Source organism: Diceros bicornis, chromosome 7 (genome assembly GCF_020826845.1).
Source record: "Diceros bicornis minor isolate mBicDic1 chromosome 7, mDicBic1.mat.cur, whole genome shotgun sequence".
NCBI lineage: Eukaryota > Metazoa > Chordata > Mammalia > Perissodactyla > Rhinocerotidae > Diceros > Diceros bicornis.
Genome location: NC_080746.1, coordinates 86,916,306 through 86,936,567, shown reverse-complemented (window position 1 = coordinate 86,936,567; position 20,262 = coordinate 86,916,306). Strand labels below are relative to the sequence as shown.

The window sequence follows — 20,262 nt, the reverse complement described above, 5'->3', positions numbered from 1 at the left end:
TCCTATTTCAGTCTTTTAACAAGCTGTACTATCATAAAATAAATTAAGAAGAATACAAAATATAATACAAAACAGGTATTGGCAAGCATTCTCTTAGATTCAGAAAATAAATATGTCAGGCTTTTGAACCATACAGACTCTGTTGAAACTACTCAATTCTGCCCTGTAGCACAAATGCAGCCATAGACAATGTGCAAATAAATAAGCCTGGCTGTGTTCCAGTAAAACTTTATTTATAGATAGATGGTCAGCCAGCAGGTTGTAGTTTTCCAACTCGAGCATAATAAGAAAAATGCTCAGAGCTTATTACATGATGTAGAAGAAAAACATAGCTCAGTAAATTAAAAAATGTTAAAGATAACTGACAAGAAAATACTATAATATCCTGTGAGAGATAAAATGAGAGTGCTTAGTTTTTGCTATTATATAAAATAATAACAATTTAAAATTATGAAAAGTGTGGCAGATTCTAAGGTGATCCCCATGATTCCTGTTTCCTGGTATTCATGCATTTGTGTAATCTCTTCAAATGTGGGTGGAACCTGTGACTTGCTTCCAACCAAAGGAATACCGCAAAGGTGATGAGATGTCACTTCTGTTCCATAAGATTGTAACATCTATCTTGCTGAGAGACATTCTCCCTTACTGGTTTTGAAGAAACAAGATGCCATGTTGTGGGCTGCCCTATGCAGAGGCAGCCTCTGGCTGACAGCCAGCAAGGAACTGAATGCTGCCAACAACCATGTGAACCTGGAAGCAGATCCTTCCCCCGCCAAGCCTTCAGATGAGAACCCAGCCCTGGCTGACACTCTGATCGCCAACTTGCAGAGAACCCAGCTAAGCTGTGCTTGGACTCCTGGCCCACAGAAACTGTGAGATAATAAATGTGTGTTGTTTTCAAGCTGCTAAGTTAGTGTTAACATTGTGACACAGCAATAGGTAACTAATACAAAAGTATACTCATAACTAATTGTAATTGTTATATCCTACTTCTAGACCTAAAATTATATAATCAATGTCAGAGATTAATTTAAAAATAAGGCATTCATAAACGTCACATAACTTGTATTTTATTTACCGACAACGTCTATTAAACCTTTTTGATGCTCAATATCTCTGTAAACAGATCAAGATTCTTTATTTAAAAAGAAGCTGCATAAACTCTAAATATTTATGCCATTCTTTCACTTTTGATACTTCTAAAGTGTTCCAAATTTACCCATGTACCAGAATGTCAGAAAGCAATTTAAATATAAAACATCTCAAAGCCTATTCCAGAACTAAAGAATGAAACGTGTTTTAAGAAAAGTCTATCTTTGATTTTCAAAGTAAATGTAGGAGTCCCTTAGTTCTTCAATTTATTCCTCAGAGAATGGACTTTTATGTATTCATATTCATGTATTTTGTTGTATTCAGAAGGTCTTAAGTAGGCCTACCCTGGGTTTTCTGGCAGTGTTCACTCTCTCTAGTTTCCATGGTTACATGCTACTGAAGCTGTAAATACACTGCTCTGCAAGCCCACAGTCATGCGCATGCACACACACATACACACAATTGCCTTGGTAAATGAGTAATCCATTTCAAGAGAAAATGGTTCAAAAGTTGACAATCTGCAGTGAAAAGTTATTAACGAAAACCATCTTCATGCTTTAATTTTCTCTTACTTCTGGAATAAAAAAAGTCTTTGAGTGATGAGCAATATAGTAATGCTCTGGGCTCCTAAACTGACCTTAGATCTGCATATTTAGTTTATATTTGGAACTATTCATCCATTTCTTAAGGCAGATTTCATCCACTGTACAAGTTGTACTGACTTGCAAATGGAGAAAAGTAGAGAACCTAGTAGATGAGACTCCCTCTGCTAATCTAATCTTTCAAAGAAATGTAAAAATGCTTCCAGATTTTGCTTTAAGGTTTTCTAAAGAAAACAAGCTAGTAGATGATAAAACTAAGTTTATCTAAGTTATAGATATTTTTAAAAATCTTATACACTTAGAAGAAGTTGATAGTAGGGCATAAATAATGCTGAGAAGATTCAAAGTATTAGCTTTATGGCAAGATCAGACTATAAAGGCAAAGCCTTAGCTTTATATCTGTTATAGTCTTTTATTCAAAAGTGAATAAAAGTGAACTGACATTTCACCAAGGATAGACTTTAAAAAAATCTGTTATTGTGCTTTAGTTATTCTTGTTTGCGTTTTTCCTTATTACTCACTAGTAAAAATCTCCTTAGCTAGATCACCAAGTTCATTAGGCATGTGTTCTATTTCCACATAACTGCAGACAACACTGTCACTCAGCTTTCTGCCACTACGTAACAAGGATTCCTCTTTCCTTCAGCTTTCAGTAACATGGACCTCACTTCCTTTTTGCCCTCATTGGCAGTGTCCTCAAAGTACAGATTTCTACTAACAATCTGTTGGTGGCAATTTAGACTTCCTCATATGCTCCTTAAAATCCTTCCAGCCTTTGCCTGCTGCGTGGTTCCAAAGCAACTCCCATATTCTTAGGTATTTGTTATGGAAGCACTCCCTTCCAAGATACCAAAATCTGTTATGAAATAACATTGTCAATATTTGCAGAAGATGATTGCCTACTTAGAAAATTCAAGTGAATCTATAAACTATTCAAAAGTTGCCAATCATAAGATCAAAATATAAAAATCAACAGCAGTCCCTTGTACTAGCCCCAACCAACAATAAAATATAATAACAAACCCATCTATTATGATATTAACTTATTATATTGTAATTATTTGCCTTACATCTGTGTTCTCTATAGATGCAAAGTTCCTTAAGGGAAGAGGGCATCTCATTTATATTTGTAGCCCCAATATCTAGCATATAGCAGAGTGTTCAATAAACATTTCTTCAATGAATTATCAATCATCACTGGATTCTTAGTATCATTCACAGATACTTCCATGGAGAAAAGAATCAAAATTCAGCTGCATATTTTTTTTTAAACCATTATAATAACTCCAGGTTTTTGGTCATCAAAGAGAAAAGTCCCAGGTTGAAATGATGAAACACCATTCTTTACTTTTCACCTGTTTAGACTGGTAAAGGTTAATGCATTTAATAATATACAGTGTTGTTAAGAGTGAGGGTAAAGTGGTATTCTTCGAACTATTGATTAAAGTATAAGGTGGTATAAGTTCTTGGGAGAGCAATCTAATAATATTTAACACAATTTAACATGTCTCAATCAAGCAAGTCTATATCTGGGAATTTATTGTACAGATATTTACATATGTCACAAAGCTTACATATGAGATTTGCACAATAGCATTGTCAGTAATAGAAAAAATGGAATTAACTTAAATTTATCAGTAGAGAATGATTTAAATAAATTATGGTCCATCCATATGATGAAATCCTATGCAGCTGTTAAGAAGAATGAGGTATATCTATATGAATGTACATGGACTGATCTCTAAGAAGTATTAAGTAGAAAAAGCAAGGTGCTGAATGCTCCCATGTATATTACTTATGTAGAAATATTTGGGTGGGATATGCAGGACAGTATTGTCTCTGGGTATGGGGACTGAGAAACTGAAAGGACAACCTAACTTTCCCTACATATCCTTTTGTGTTTTATGTATTTATATATTTATTTATATGAAAACTGTGAGTTATTTTTTCTATAAAATCCTTCAATCATTCCTTATTTACTAAAAGATAAATTTTTAAAAATGTGACTACCATCACCATTTCTAGAACTTTAGCATCAGTCATACCAAGTCTGGAATACTGTATTTAGTTCTGGGCACAGGTGAAGAGACGATGCCAGACTAGAAGGTGTAACAAGAGAACAACCAGGAAAGGGAGGAGTGTGAAGACCACAATACATAAAAACCAGTTTAAGAAATTATGTCTATTTAGTTTGGAGAAAAATTGAGGTGATAAAATAGCTATTTTCAAATATATTAAGAGTGTCACTGTGAAAGAGCAGGTAGATTAATGGTGTATTATATCAGAGGACAAAACTAGGAATAACAAATCTGTTATAGGTATATGGATTAAACATTAGTATAAAGAACTGTCTAATAAATCACTGCATTTTCAACAACAAAGCATTGCTTTGTGAAGTAATGAGCCCTTTAAACTAGATAATCTGTACTCAAATGGTGTTTGATATCTGTTAAGGATTATGGAAAAGTAATTTGTGGCTAGGGAGGAGCTTTGATTATGTAAGTGCCAAGGTTTATTTCAATTCCAAGATCGTATGACCTAAACTAAAAATAAGGCAAACAGGGTTATGAATGTATATTTAAATAAAAACTGTTGTAGTTTTAAACATGGAAAAATATATGATTTATCAGTTTGTTACTCTTCTTTCAATAAGAAAACAATAATGATAAGAATCTGAGACACATACAATGGACTTATTAGTACATCGACTTCTCAAATTAATCACCGTAAAATCCCACTTTAAATACTGAAAGTCTCCAAAAAAATCAACTGGGATTAATTTTAGTATTTTTTAAAATGGAGCACAATGCACTGTGAACATTTTTAAATCATAAGATCTACATTTTCAGATATATTTGCCTAATTTACTTCATGTTCAGATCAACATTTGAATTTAAATTAGAACTTAAGGCAATTCCTCTCTAATTTACCTTAACTCTTCTAGAGAGGTAAATACTTAATTTCAGAATAGACAAACCGATAAATAACATCATCATGCACAACAGAAAACTGTGATCAGGAAGAGCAAAGAACGTATGCGATACTAACCAATTAGGAGAAGTGTTCCGACGGCCAAACCTCCACCTGGAAATGAAACAAAACCAAGGAGAAAATTAATCTACCTCGTCACATTATCTTTAGCATAAAAGTTAGGCTTTATCAAGGACACGTACTTCAATAACTTTAAAATTGCAGTTGAGAACAACATTTTAATTACCTTTGCAATACTTTGCTTAAGGTGCTATTATGAAATAATTACATATTATATGTAATTACACACTACACATTACAATTACTTTCATAATATACTGTACTATCCTCTTTTCTGCAGTATTCAACATAACTGTGGTTAAGCATTCCAATAATGTTATATTTAGCACTTATTAATAAATTAACTCAGTAGCTGAGACCTAAATGTGCACAGTAACTTAACTACTACAGAAGTACAACACAGAAAAGAAAGGTTATTATAATAGAAATTCCACTTTAATATTTATTTAATAAGCCTTGGGGAAAAAACCTTGATAATTAAAACTAAATCTTTTTTCATTATGAATAATTTGCACAAAGTCTGGACATGCTCTAAATATATTTAGAATATTGTTTAAAATGAAGAATGCTTTCGTCATCGCAAACAAAAAAGGCACAATCACAAAATACATTTTCAGTATTAGTAGAAAATGTTCTTTTAAATATCTGAATTAGGGTGATAGGATCATGAACATATAACTCAAATCGTGATGCATTTAAAATCAAGTTTTAGGAAACTAGAACTATATTAAAAAGATAAGACATTTGACTACTGATATCTTGTTTGTAAAACATTTGTAAAAGTATTACTAACAAATTCACTTAATATGTATATCAAAAAATGAAATGTACTTAAAGTACAATTAATTAAAAAAGAAACTACTCAAAATTGTTGGACGATTGAAGACAATGTTACTAGGGTGGTTTTTGGGTGTTTTTCTTGGTGCACAAAATTGTGAAAGAAATTTAGAACATCAATAAAGAGCTTTTCTCCAAAAAAGTTTTGTAGTGGCAAACATTATACAGAAAAACTTAGTATGAAAGATTCCTTTGGTAGTGTTTATTTTTTGCCTTGCAAATAAGCATAAATGTTATGTTTCAAAGATTTTGAAATTTGGTAACACATGCACACAGAATAAAATGGAATATTTTTACTTTATAAGTAGAACACTCCAAATTGTTAGAGAACAATAAAAGAAGAAACCAGCACATTTATATATTTTTAGGTGGATTTGTTATAGTACTAAATATATATTTTAATTTCACATTTAGACAAGTTCCTTCATTACAGCATTTAAAGCCATACCAGACTACATAGGATACTTTCAAACGTTGTTCAGACTAAAAGACTGACGTAAACTGAAATACATATGACGATCAGGGTAAAAAGGTTTTCTTTGAGATAAGATTAGGCTAAATGTTTAATTTTACAGTTTGTGCTACACATAGACCACCACTTACTTTTTAATCCATTTTGAACACTTTAAATCACTTTTCTACTCACTTTCCTATTTTCTCTTACATGCAAAACATTTAATTATCTAATCGCCATCTTGTGTATATTTAAGGAGATGACATAACACAAGCACATAACAGATACTGCAGTGTCTAGTCAAGAGCAGGTACCATAAAAAATTAGTTGCCTTTTTTTCTTTAACCTATTTCTCATAGGAAGGATTTAGGCTTCTTATCTAAACTCCCCTGGGTCTACATTCACGTCTCCTCAACTTAGGAATTTATATAAGGCCTCCAACTGGAATAGTTAGACAGACAATTAAGGTCTTTTGTGAATGTTGTTCACAGTGGAACAATAACAGATCAAGGAATAACTTCCCAATTAAATGAAGTGACACCTAGCTCAGGCGTCTGGTCCAGTGAGGTACTTGGTAAGAGCTACCCTCACCATTCTGGAAATTATTTTCTGATTCGAACAAATCACTAAAAATATATCGTGACTTGATAAATGGTGACCACCATAACAGTAAATCATACTAAGAAGATAATTTTCTGAAGAATGATCCAAACAATCCACTGTTCCTGATAATCCAGAAAACACCACTCAATTTTTTTAAATCTCATGTACATTAAAATTCTAATGTCTGGAAAATTTCAACATTATTTAAAACAACATAAAGTGGGGAAATTTTTATGACTTTTATCAGTCAAATTAATATCCTATCAGGACTTCTCTTACAAAAAGGCAATTGTCTTTCTTTTTTTCTAATGGGCTCTATTACGTAAGTTCACTAGACTCAAATCTAGATTGGTTCTAGTAAATGTTGGTCATTTTGAAGCTTGGTCATAGAGAAGAAGATGAAACCACCTTGTTAACTATTTTTAAACCAAGCTTTTACTCTATGAAGTAAAATGATTTGACACATACATATACACACAACATACAGCAGCAAAGCTTCTCTATACTTCCAAACTTAATTTTAGTGTGACAAGACCTCACAATATTTCTCCAAAATATCTCTGTATACAGTATTTTGATATACCTCACTTGATATACTGAGGTTCTAGCTGTATTTTAAACTAGAGTAAGTTTGAATAAGTTTGTAGCCATGCCCCAATCAAAAAATGAAAAGCTTAAACACCCAAGCATGACACGTTGATATGATATATTCAACGAAAGCTAGCTTTTATCTTTAAATTCAGTAATCTCATTAGTAATTTTATCTAATTTCAAAAGCAACCCAGATTTCACAGTAGTAGCTCCCAACTAAAATGGAAGTATCTTTTCCCAAGAGTCCACTAAATGTTTCACGGGTAAGGAATGGGGTGAGTAAGCAACCATCTTATTTCCACGATGAAACGTATAAATGAGTAGAATGGTACTGCCTCCTCTCCCCTTTACTCATATCTTAGAGAAATTATCAATACACTTTCTAAGTCCCTAAGCAAATAAATTCTTGGTTTTACTTCTAGACCTGTGTAAGAAGTATATTTAAGTTTATCTCCAGCGTACTAAAAACACAGGTAGACTATTTTATCAACATGTAAGACTACATGAGTTGAAAACTTGAAGATATTTTCTAAGTTTGATATTTTAAAGTATTAATTTCATCAAGATTTTACATTTTTAAAAAATGATACAGCATTTTGTATTAAAACTAGAAAAAAATCTAATACTTTAAAATACATTATCAGAAAATTTAATATCTTGTGATTAAGCACCAGTATCTTCCTATTTTGATTTTTAAAATATGAAGGAGTTTTGCTGTTTTTTACATTCCTGTGAATAGTTAGAAAATGATATCAATATTATTTTAAAGGGAGAAAATTCAATCCCCACACACGTCCCAGAACAAATCTCTAATTAAGCTATCAATTTTGGGAAAAGGAGGTCAAATTAATATATTAGAATATGAAGCCCCAGGGCCGGCCCCGTGGCTTAGCGGTTAAGTGCACGCGCTCCGCTGCTGGCAGCCCAGGTTCGGATCCCGGGCGCGCACCGCTTCCCCGGCCATGCTGGGGCCGCGTCCCACATACAGCAACTGGAAGGATGTGCAGCTATGACATACATCTATCTACTGGGGCTTTGGGGGGAAAAAATAACTAAATAAAATCTTTAAAAAAAAAAAAGAATATGAAGGCCCAGAAGTGATACCTTATTTTACAACAAGGGCATCTCCTTTTTCAAAGTTAGAAAAAGCAAAAGGGAAAAGAAAAGTCAGAAAGATTACAGTGATTTATACCAGTCCTTTCCAGTACTCTCTGTAAAGGAATAGTTTTGCTTAAGATTACAGAAAGGCATTTTAGGGAAAACACAATGTAAAGAGCAAGTTCATATCCTTTCCTTGGTTCACAGCAATATCCTTAACTACTTAATTAACATCACACCTCAAATTAAATTGCAGTTATTTCATTAATAAGTCTATTTCTTTCTTCTCTCACTAGGAGGTATGAAACATCCTGACAACTCCTGATTATCACAATAGTGGCTGGGCAGATATGAGAATCAAAACAGAAGACGCTATGACAGTGAGAATGGTTCTGTAGATTAAATCACATGAAACAATTTTACATAGCAATACACAGGAATAAGCAACATTTACTTTTTTTTCATTTACCTTAAATGTACAGCTATCAGTTGCTAAAATATCATAACCAGGATTTTGCTATATAGTCCAAGCGTACATCATCCCACACTCCAGATTAAGATGTAGTGGAGCCAAGGAAACAAGCCTGCCAATATTTACTTTTTGACATCAGTGTTGAAATGGCAGCTACCACCAAGCTTCTTCAGAGTACTCTTCTCGGACTATTATTTACCCCAAATCCCTATCTTCCATTCATTTGACTGCCAAAATTTAATAAGTTCTGAACACCACAGAGGTTAAGCCAGTCAAACCTGAGTAGTCACCCTTCCTTCAAGTATCTTGTTGAAGGATGAGGCTGGGGGATAATTCCCCCAGGTTGGACAATACGGTCCTAAGATGGACTATACCTTACATCCTAGAAAAAAAAAAAAAAAATCCTGCCAGAACACTTTACCTACTACAATCTCTCTTTGGAAATTCCTGGAAAAAGAAAAATGGAACATACTGTCCACAATAACAACATAAATGGCCTGGAAAGGGAGAGTTGAGAATATGGGTTAGGAAATCTCAGAACCTGAAAAATTTAAATGTTGCCAACTTGGGGAAATGTATATTATTATCTAACGATAAAATTAAGTTGTCAGAACAAAAATATTTAATACGATTAGATCATATTTAAAAGATGCAGATATAAGGAATTCTCAAAGTTATAAAAACACTTTGGAGTAAGCAATGGAAATATTAGCACATCATCAAACGACTAACATTCAATTAGCCGGTATGATGCCTTCCAAATATATTCTGCATCTGTGCTTAAAACTACAATGTCACAGTCACAGTGCTAAAATATCACCAAACTTCTTGGCAGTGACAATATAATATTTAATTCTTACACAGTAACCACAGAATATATTCAGGCAACAATCACAGGGTCATGGTATAGTTTCATCATTCTGATATCATAACATCCTACTATCATTACATTTTGTCACAGTGTGGTCATATTAGGCTTGTCACAATCTGAATCAAATAACATTTTAGAGTAACAATACAATCGGAATTGCTTATATTTAAGTGTATACACATCAGCAGCCACGTTTCACTTTCAACTGTTTTAATGAAAAACAAATGTAAAGGGTTTGCTCCACGAGGCCATACAAAATAGAAAACCAAAATACAAAAATGCCATTAAGAAGTTAACAACAGCTAAAATAATTTTGGACACATTTATTATTCCAAATGTAGTAGCTCCTATTATAACAACTTGAACTTCTGTGCACTTTAAGAATTAACTGTATACATGAAAATATATTTCAAAATATCCAAAAACTGATACTTATTTCAATCATCTTAATGAACACTATTTTTTACCATAAGCTTGTTACAGTCATTTACTAGAGTCCCCATCCCCAAGCAATTCTGAGAAATTTTTATATTACAGTTCAAGTTTATATCACTGTAGAAACACATGAGGAAAGTACTTTCGGTTATCTTTTTGGGTGTTTTCAGGGACTATAGTTAAATCATTAGTCTCAGGTTCAATAAATGGCTAAAAGCACCTGAAAAGAGTCTGCAAAAATTTGAAACAGCTGTAGCATAGCACAGAGCACTAAACTTGGAGCCTAAAGATCAGCCCAGACTGTCACCTAATTTGAGTCTGTTTTTAGAGCTCAAACACCTAACTCCATCGTACATGTTTTATGTTCTCTTGTCCAGATTTTTTCCTACACATTATTTTCCTTTCTATCAAGAACTTACTGAGAATCTAAGTGCCAGGAACTGTGCTAGGCACATTCTGTAATTCTAACGAGGAAGTGAAGGTATAATGTCAGAAACGTGGCCTTTTTGTTTGGAGAGTTTCAGAATCAAGTGAAGTTCCATAAGGTAAGGATTAGGAAAAGCTTCCAAGCTTTAAGTTCAAATATAGGACAACATCAAGTAAGGCTCACAAGGGAAAAAAAAAGTGAGATAAATATTTGCTAACTAGATATTTTGAATCATTTCTGTTTATAGTACCATGCAATTTAGGAAAGGAAAGACTTGAAACAAGCTAAAACACTTAAATTTACATAGAAATAACCAGGATCCAGTTAAGGACAGGAAATAGAGGCAAGAAGCCATATTCTTTCTCATAGGTTGCTTGCCTTGTCATTTTCCTTTGCATCAAACCTATCGGAACACCCTACCTCCTGGGAAAAAATTACAGAGAGAAAAACGTCAAGTGAAGTACAAGAATAAGCAACGGCATTTATAACATTCTATGAAAGTGCACAATATTTAACTGACACATCACATGCTATAAGAAAGTTATGAAATACAAACAGACCAATTTTAATGAAGCAGCATTCTGATAGAAATTAACTAATTTACAAGCTTTATTAACACAGCAGATCTGTTTTACCAATCCAATCTGCGCAGTTCTTTCAACATAACTGTTATGAAACAAGCATATTCTTCAGCACGCTTCTCATGAAACATTCCAGAGATTATACAGGAAAGCCTAAGAACTGCACTTCTTTTTCTCGTTAAAATGTGAATTAACTTTAAACATATCGGTGGGAATGTAATTCTGGGAAGCCAAACATATATAGAAAAAATTTAATAGAAACTTGGCGCAGATACGAGGATGACTGTCAACATCGAAGACAGGCTTTAACTACTTTGCATCCACATAAGCCTTTAACATTCATCCTCTTAAAAGCCAATATCGTTTGTTTCACGATTCAGAACCAGGAGATAAGAAAGAGGGGAAGTCACTTTCCTCAGCATTTTCTAATGAAGCCCATCTCTCACAATGATACAAACCTTTATAGGTTAGCCCAAACCGCCAGCTACCTGGGGCTGGCAGAAGGGCGCACTCAGAGACCGGGAGAGGATCCTGGACAGAGCCAGACCGTCCGCACACATTAACGGTTCCCCTTGACTAGGGAGCACGTGGGGTCAAAGCACGTAGGGACCCCGCCGTAATCTAGAACTCTGGAAAAAGGCTGGCGGGCAGGAGGCAGAGTAGACGGGGGACCCCAGGACAGGCGAGTTAACGGCACTAGAAGTCCCCACGCGACCGGTCCTCCCTCCATCCCGGCCAGACCGGCATCCTCTCCACGTCCGGAGGCCGAGGCGTCAGAGGGAGGTGTGCGGTCAGGGGCTCCCCGGAAGGCCCCTCCCCAGAGTTCCCTCTGCTGAACCCAGATCTCCGTTCTGAACCGACCTAGGAGCTGGTCCAGGGCTGGGAGCCCGGAGGATACCAGCAGCTGTCCATTCCGCACCGACGGTCGCGTGCCCGCGATGGACACCAGCCGAGAGCCGCCGCCGTCGGAGCCGCTGGCTCTCGGACCCCTCCTCTGGAAACTGGTGACGCTATTCTTGCCGGCCGCCGCCACCGCAGACCCAAGACCCCCGGCGCCAGGGCTACAAGTCGCCGCCGCCGCCGCCGCCATCTTGGCGCTTCCGCGTTGGCCAATGGGAACTCTCAGAACTGCAGCAGCGGCCCGTCGGGGCCGCCCGAACTCCCGCCTTCTTGCCCCGCCGCGGCTCTCGTAGCCAATAGGACTGAGGCCTCCCTCGAGTCAACCAATCGCAAGGCGTATTGCTGAAACGTGCGCTTACGTAAGGCCGGCGGACGCTGCGGGGCCCAGGTGAGGATGTCCACCTGAGTCCCAGGCCGCAGTCTTCCGGGTTGTCGGTGCCGGGTGCCGGGGGCCGGTGGCGTGTCCGCAAGCGCGCTGAGGTGGAGGCAAGGCTGGAGGAGCGGCATGTCGGGCACCTACCGGTAGGACCTGGCGGCTCTCTCCCACGTCCGCCCTTCCCTGCCGGTTTCTGGGGGTCAGGTCGCTCCGCCCTTCCCGCGAGGTGCTTCTGGTGGTCGTGTCATCGGGAGGAGTCGGCGCTCTTCCCTGAGTGAGCGGCTTGCCGGGCGTGGGCGCTCGGCTCGCACGTGCCTGTGGCTGGTGGGCTGGAGTTGGACCTTAGGGGGGAAACTCCTGAGCCTGGAGGCGAGCTGGTTTCCTCGGCCTCAAACGGCAGGTGACAAAGTGTACTTCTCTGACAAGACCCCGAGCGAAGCTTTCGTGAATTTTAATTAGTGCTCCTGGAAAGCGTGGAGCGCCTTTCCATCCGTGGTGTGAGTGACAAGTGTGACTCTGACAGCCTTGTTCCCACATTTAATTGTCGCTTGCTGTTAAGGCAGCTGCAAGTAACAGAAAATACTTTAGGTTTCTTTCCCAAAAAACGGATAAGAATGAGATGTGTAGGTACTTGCTTTTCTGGTGATTTCTGGACTCTGTATTGGTAGTTTCCTTATTAGAATAGGAATTTCATGTGCGGGGAAAAAACATGTGCTTTAGAGCTGGGTCTTTGGACTTAAAAATCGCAAAACTGAGCTGGGTGGCAGGGGTTGTGGGGAGTAAGTGATTTTTAAAGGCATTCATGATTGACAGATGTCTAAACTAAAAACTCCCAAATCATGCCTGCGCTGCCGAGTTATTATTTGTTTTTTTATTACTTTATGATATTATTTTATGATAATGTTTTATGATGTTATTATTATCATAGATCTTGGAGATCTATGATTCTTTTAAAACACATCCAAACCTCATTGAGGTTCTTGCCGTTCAGTTGTTTGAAATCTCAATGACCTGTTGAAACTTTTTGGCTGATTCTATTTGATAAATTGAAATTAGTATTGCTGAATAGTAACTGGAGTTTTTCATTTTGGGAAGTCTTTTAGGTTTTGTGTGATTGTTTTTTAAAGAAAAATGTTCAGGGGGGAAAAAAAAACCTGCCTTGCTGTTTAACAGTATATCAACTAGAAAGCTTGATCAAGGAAGGTTTAGATCCTGTCATTTCAAATTTTTCTCCAGTACAAATCTGTAATCTAAATCATTCAATAAATAATTGTTGAATGCTTATTGTCTGTTTAGACGTAGTCTCATAATTTTAGGCGTATAGAAGTAAAACGTTCTCATTTGGGGGAGATAAGATTAACATATAGAAAACAACATAGCGCTTAAAGTGAACACATTGAACAATATGTGCTAATTTTGTCTTGTGGTAAATAAGTGCTAGGAAGACCAAAACAAAAAGTAACAAAACAGTCTGATATCACATAGAAACTTCTTGGATATTTGTACTCCTCTGAAAACTTGGAAATACTAGAAATATTGAACTTTTGTAGGTTTCTTTACTATATATTTCCTTGTTTTCTGCTCTGCTTCATGCTGTAGTTCTCTAAAGGTGATGGCATGAGGCTTTGCCTTATTACTGGAAATGAATTGTCTTTCAACTTTAACCACAATTTGAGAAGCATGATATATATCTTTGGTATAACATTATCATAAAGTAGATTAATTTAATCTGTCCTGATTTTTTTACAAACAAAACCTTTGCTCTCAAAGCAAATAATACCAAATACTTGAATTTATCAATATGTGCAATTGAATATAAAACATTGGAATAAATGAAGTATTTGTGGAAAGGAAGATTTAAAAGGGTATACGTGTAGGTGTAGTGTTAATAATGATTAATAACAATTATTTAATTAATAATTAACAACAGTTACTTATTGAGCACATACTAAATCCCAGAGAGTGTGCTAAGTGCTCAGGTTGCAGGAGAAAGAATATTTAGTCTCTGCCCTCCTTGAGTTCACAGTTGAGGGAGATAGGTGGATAAATAGGATAATAAAGTATACGATGTGCAGTGGAGGACAAATGCAGGATACCTAACTTGAACTGAGAGAGAGGAGCCTTGGAAAGTTTCCCCTGAGGAGGAAGCTTAACCTGAGTTTTCAAGGATGTGTAGAAGATAAAGGCATTATAGAGAATGGAAGACATTACAGAGAATAGGAAGCCTGCTTCTTCAGTAAATCTCTCATTGCTTCTGTGCAAGTAGTTCTCATAATTTATACAGAGTGCTAAGAGAGGAGGAGACTGGAGAAGTTAGACAAAGGTCTAATTGATTTTTTTAAGGTTGTGAATTTTTTTTCCTTAACCATAATGGGAAATGGGAAATGGCTGAAAAAATTTAAGTAAAGGAATGACATAATGATTATATTTGATTGTTATGTTTTGGCTAAAAGTATGCTAGAAGAAAATGGATTGGCTAAAAGTGTGATTGGGACAAAGAGAATGGAATGAATCAAGAGATTACTATAAGGGGTAGAATGGATATGATGAGGGAAGGTTGACAGGAGGAATCAAAAATAACTAACAGGTTTCTGCCTTGAGCAGCTTTGTGGATGGCAGAGGACAAAGAATAAAGGAGGGACAGCAAAAATTTTGAAGTTGTGGTGTTGGTTGTTTTAGGGAATGGGAGATCATAAAATGAGTTTTTAATCTGTTTTGAATGTGTTTAATTGGAGGTACCCATGGAGTATCCGAGTGGAGACATCCAGTACACAGTAGGCTATGTGAGAGAGGGATCTTAGATGAAACATGTAGATTTGAAATTAATTAGCACATGATGAGAGTTTACCGAAAGGTCTGGATAAACCTACCAAGGAAATGTATACTTTAGAATGAGAAGAAAAAAGAACCAAGAATAAACTTTGGGGAACACAAACATTTAAAAGGAACAGAAAGTAAAATAAGGATTGGAACAGAAAGTAAAATAAGGATTGGAAAGTGTTTATTTGATTTAGTAATAATGGTTTATTTTTGGCTTGGTTAAGGCAGATTTGATAGAGTAGTAAACTGAAAAGTCTAATAATTGTATTTAGAGTTGAATGGCAAGTGAAGTTGAATATTCCATAGAAGTAGACCATTTTACATTTTAGAAAGCTTTGCAGTGAAGAGAGGTGGAGGGAGATGGCAAAGGTTTTAAGGGAGGAGTTTTGTTGTTAGGCAGTAAGAATTCTAGACATGGGAAATACGGGAGGACAATTTTGGACCGTTGGTAAAGAAAACGACCTGAATGAGGTAGAAGGAATGGAGTACGGAGCACAGGAGAGGGATCAGTATTTGAACAGAGGGGCGATTCAGTGGCTAAAGGGTGTAAATGAAAATAAGACTCTTTTTTCCCCTTTCTGGCATTAAATCTTGGAGTCCTTAAGACCACTTTTCTCTTTTTATTCCATATTCTTGTCTTCATCCACTCCTAGGACCTTAGTTACCATTTATATACCAATGACTGACATATTTATTGTCCAGATGGCTTCTCTGACCTCCAGAATCATAAATTCAGATACTTACTCTGCCTGTTTCCTGAAAGTCTCAGTGGGACCTCAAACTCAAAATGTTCCCGACTGCACTTCCTCTGGTTTTTGTATCTCAGTAAATGATAGTTCCATCTGTAGACTTAGTTACCTAAGCCAGGGAACCTCGCTACGCTCAATTCCTCTCTTAAGCTTCATTCTCCCTATCCAGTCCATTATGGATGGACATGGAGTTTACTTCTTAGTAGCTATTAAGATCCATGGAGTTCACTTCTTAATAGCTCTCTAATCCATTATAGGGCATTTAGCTCTCATCTTTGGTTCTCTTGCAGTACATTGTCTGTTCAAGAGCCATCTTAATCCTTTCAAAATAGAAGTCTGATCATATAATATAAAAACAAAACATCTTAAGGCATCTAGTTCCCTCCGCCTGCCTCTATAGCCACATCACTCTATAAATTCCCTTTCTCTGCACTCTAGCATTCATTCATTCTTCTATACTCACCATGTTCCCTTCCTTCACAAGGCCGCTTGTTCTACTTGTCCTTCACATCTCACTTCAGCCTACACATCTTCAGTAAAGCCATTTGACCTTGCTATCAAAATGAAATCAGCTCCTAAATAACAACAATAAACAAGTGGAATTGGAAATTAAAAACACAATACAGTTTACATTAGTACCCCAAAAAATGAAATACTCAGGTATAAATCTAAAAAAATATATACAAGATCTGTATGAGGAAAACTACAAACCTCTGATGAACGAAATCAAAGAAGAACCAAATAAATGGAGAGATATTCCATGTTTATAGATAGGAAAACTCAATGTTGTCAAGATGTCAATTCTTCCCAAATTGATGTAGAGATTTAATGCAATCCCAATCAAAATCCCAGCAAGTTATTTTATGGATATTGACAAACTGATTCTGAAATTTATACCGAGAGGCAAAACACCCAGAATAACCAACACAATCTTGAAGGAGAAGAACAAAGCTGGAGGACTGACACTACCCAACTTCAAGACTTACTGTAAAGCTCACAGTAGTCAAGACAGCGTGGTATCGGCAAAAGAATAGACAGATTGGGGGAACAGAATAGAGAGCCCAGAAATAGACTCACATAAATAAGGTCAGCTTACCTTTGACCAAGGAGTAAAGGCAAAACAGTGGAGCAAAGATAGTCTTTTCAACAAATGGTGCTGGAACAACTAGACATACACATGCAAAAAAGAGAATCTAGACACAGATTTTACATTGTTCACAAAAATTAACTCAAAGTGGATCATATACCTAAATGTAAAATGCAACACTATAAAACTCCTAGAAGATAACTTAGGAGAAAACCTAGATGACCTTGGGTATGGGGATGCCATTTTAGATACAACACCAAAGACATGATCCATGAAAGAAATAATTGATAAGCTGGACTTCATTAAAATTAAAAACTTCCGCTCTGTGAAAGACAATGTTAAGAGAATGAGAAGAAAAGACAGACTGGGAGAAAATGTTTGCAAACGATGCATCTGATAAAGTAGTGTTATGTAAAATATACAAAGAAATCTTAAAACTCAACAGTAAGAAAACAAACAATCTGATTTAAAAAATGGGCCAACAACCTTAACAGACACCTGACCAAAGAAGAAAAACAGATGGCAAGTAAGCCAATAAAAAGATGTTCCACATCATATGTCATCAGGGAAATGCAAATTATAACAACATTGAGATACCACTGCACACCTATTGGAATGGCCAAAATCCAGAACACTGACAACACCAAATGCTGGTGAGGCTGTGGAGCAACAGGAGCTCACATCCTTTGCTGATAGGAAAACAGAATGCTACAGCCACTTTGGAAGGTGTCTCCACTTTGGAAGTTTGGAAGTTTCTTACAAAACTAAACACACTCCAGCAGTCATGCTCCTTGGCATTTACCCCAAAGGAGCTGAAAACATGTCCACATAAAAACGTGCATATGAGTGCTTATAGCAGCTTTATTCATAATTGCCCAAACTTGGAAGCAACCAAGATGTCTTTCAGTAGGATAAATAAAGTGTGGTACATCCAGACAATGGACTGTTTTTCAGTGCTAAAAACATATGAGCTAGCAAGCCATGAAAAGACGCGGAGGAACCTTGAATCCAAATTACTAAAGCTATGTACTGATTCCAAGTATATGACATTCTGGAAAAGGCAAAACTATAGGGACAATAAAAAGATCAGTAGTTGCCAGAGGTGGTTGGGGAGAGAGATAAATAGGCAGAGCACAGGATTTTTAGAGCAGTGAAAATATTCTGTATGATATTATAATGGATATATGTCATTGTACTTTTGTCCAAACCCATAGAATGTACAGCACCAAAAGTGAACCCTAAAGTAAACTGTGGACTTTGGGTGATTATGATGTGTCAGTGTGGGTTCATCCTTGTTAAAAAATATACCATTCTGGTGAGGGATGTTAGTAATGGGGGAGGCTATACATGTGTGGGATCAGAAGTATATGGAAAATTTCTTCCTCTTAATTTTGTTATACCCCTAAAAGTGCTCTAAAATAATAAAGTCTCTAAAAAAATAAACAGGTCAAAAAAAATGACATCAGCTATATAAAATCTCGGTCTGAGGGTTCCATAAGCAATATGTATATCACCCTTGTGGCTACATAGTGGGACCATTTCCACAAGGCTTCCAACAAGTTGGTATTCTGAGAAGTCTTCAGGTACAATTGAAAGACTGCAGTGACCTATTTAAGGTACACCAGAAAACATAGTGGTCGTGATAAGCCATTAGCATCCCATGACAAAAATGGGTGCCCCTTCGGTTGGTCTGTCAGTGGCTTTTCTGAGACCCAGGGTCTATGTTACCAACGGTGTCTCTGCAGGTAAAGTGTATAACAGAGATTGTGGAGGCTTACTTACAGGGCGTGATGGTATTCTGGCAGCATGATTGAATGAATGGATGCCAAGGTCACGCCTACACAGAGGGAGTTCTTGGACCCCAGGTAATTCTTTTCATGCCTACACAGAGGCAGTTCTTGGACCGCACGTAGTTCCCTTTTGCTTCCTGTCGGTATACTCAGAGGGAAACCACAGTCCTCACTCCCAGCATCACAGATTTGTTTTACCCGTTTTTGTACTTTATATGAATGAAGCCATATACTGTGTGCTCTTGTGTTTGATTTCTTTTGCTCAACATTATATTTATGAAATGATTGTTATTAATATGTACATTTGTGGATTATTTATTGCTGTATAGTATTGTGTAAATATAGCACAATTCACTATCCATTCTACTGTTGAAAGGGATTTGGCTAATTTACCATTTGTGGCCAAACATTTTTCTAACACGATTGTACCAATTTACACTCTTAACTAGGAAAGTCTGAGAATTTCAGTTGCTTCTCGTCCTTACTAACATTTAATATTTTTTTTGTTTTCATTTTAGCCATTCTGGGAGGGTTATTGTATGGCATTGTCATTTGGATTTGGACTGATGAAGTTGAGCACCTGTTCATGTGTCTAGTTGGCCATTTGGATAACCTTTTCTGTGAAGAGTCTGTTCGTTTCTTTGCCAGTTTTTAAAGATTGGATTGTTTGTCTTTGTCTCTGGATATGTAGGAGTTCTTTTTATATTTTGGATAAGAGTCCAGTTTCATATAAATGTGTTACAGATATTTTCTCTTAGTCTGTGGCTTGTCTTTTTATATTCTTAATTGTCTTTTGAGTTTAGTCAATATATTCTAATGTATCAGCTTTTCTCCTGATGGCTAGTGCTTTATGGCTAAGTTTGCCTGCTCCAAGATTCCAAAGACGATCTCAGTGTTTTCTTCTAAAAGCCCTGCTGTTTACTTTTAAACATTTGAGTCTATGTTCTGTTGGAATTGATTTTTTTTTTTCTTTGGTGTGAGGCAGGGGTAAAGGTGTATTTGTTTTTCCTGTATAGGTATCCTGTCGACCTAGCACCATTTACTGAAAAGATAGTTCTTGGCCTGCTGTACTGAATCATCACTTTTTCAAGAAATATAGTCACACATGTTAGATAGATTTCTTTCTGGACTCTCCATTTCATTGGTTAATTTGTGATTCTTCAGGTTCTTCAGAAGGGTGACGTCTTTTCTCTCGGAGTTTTAACCACCTGTACTGTACTGCGCTCAAGCTAAATCAGTAAAAATAAGAAAGTCACCCTTTGGCAATCCCTTTTTCCAAATTTGACTCCCCAACGAAATCTTTGTGCTTCTATTCAATCTGTAGAGCCTTCAGATAATTGTTTTTTGTATTTCATCCTGAGTTTATGGTTATCTCTGAGAGGGTTCGTCTGTTATGAGCTTAATTCACCATGCCAGAAGTGTCTTT

General features: G+C 36.5%; 2 protein-coding genes across 4 annotated transcripts in view; one reads left to right on the top strand and one right to left on the bottom strand.

Moving 5' to 3' along the window:
- ELP4 (elongator acetyltransferase complex subunit 4) overlaps positions 1-12,219 on the bottom strand; it is a 228,405-nt gene extending 216,186 nt beyond the window's left edge. For both annotated transcript variants that reach the window (XM_058546188.1, XM_058546187.1), the window contains exons 1-2: positions 11,976-12,219; positions 4,743-4,778 (exon numbers count right to left, since the gene is read on the bottom strand). In XM_058546188.1, coding sequence (XP_058402171.1) covers positions 4,743-4,778; positions 11,976-12,204 — 265 coding nt within the window. In that variant the 5' untranslated portion in view covers positions 12,205-12,219. The remainder of the gene's footprint in view (positions 1-4,742; positions 4,779-11,975) is intronic.
- Positions 12,220-12,443: 224 nt separating this feature from the next.
- IMMP1L (inner mitochondrial membrane peptidase subunit 1) overlaps positions 12,444-20,262 on the top strand; it is an 80,763-nt gene continuing 72,944 nt past the window's right edge. Inside the window, exon 1 of one of the 2 annotated variants that reach the window (XM_058546193.1) lies at positions 12,444-12,536. The gene's annotated coding sequence lies outside the window, so the exon portion shown is untranslated. The remainder of the gene's footprint in view (positions 12,537-20,262) is intronic. The other variant, XM_058546190.1, reaches the window with a different exon arrangement.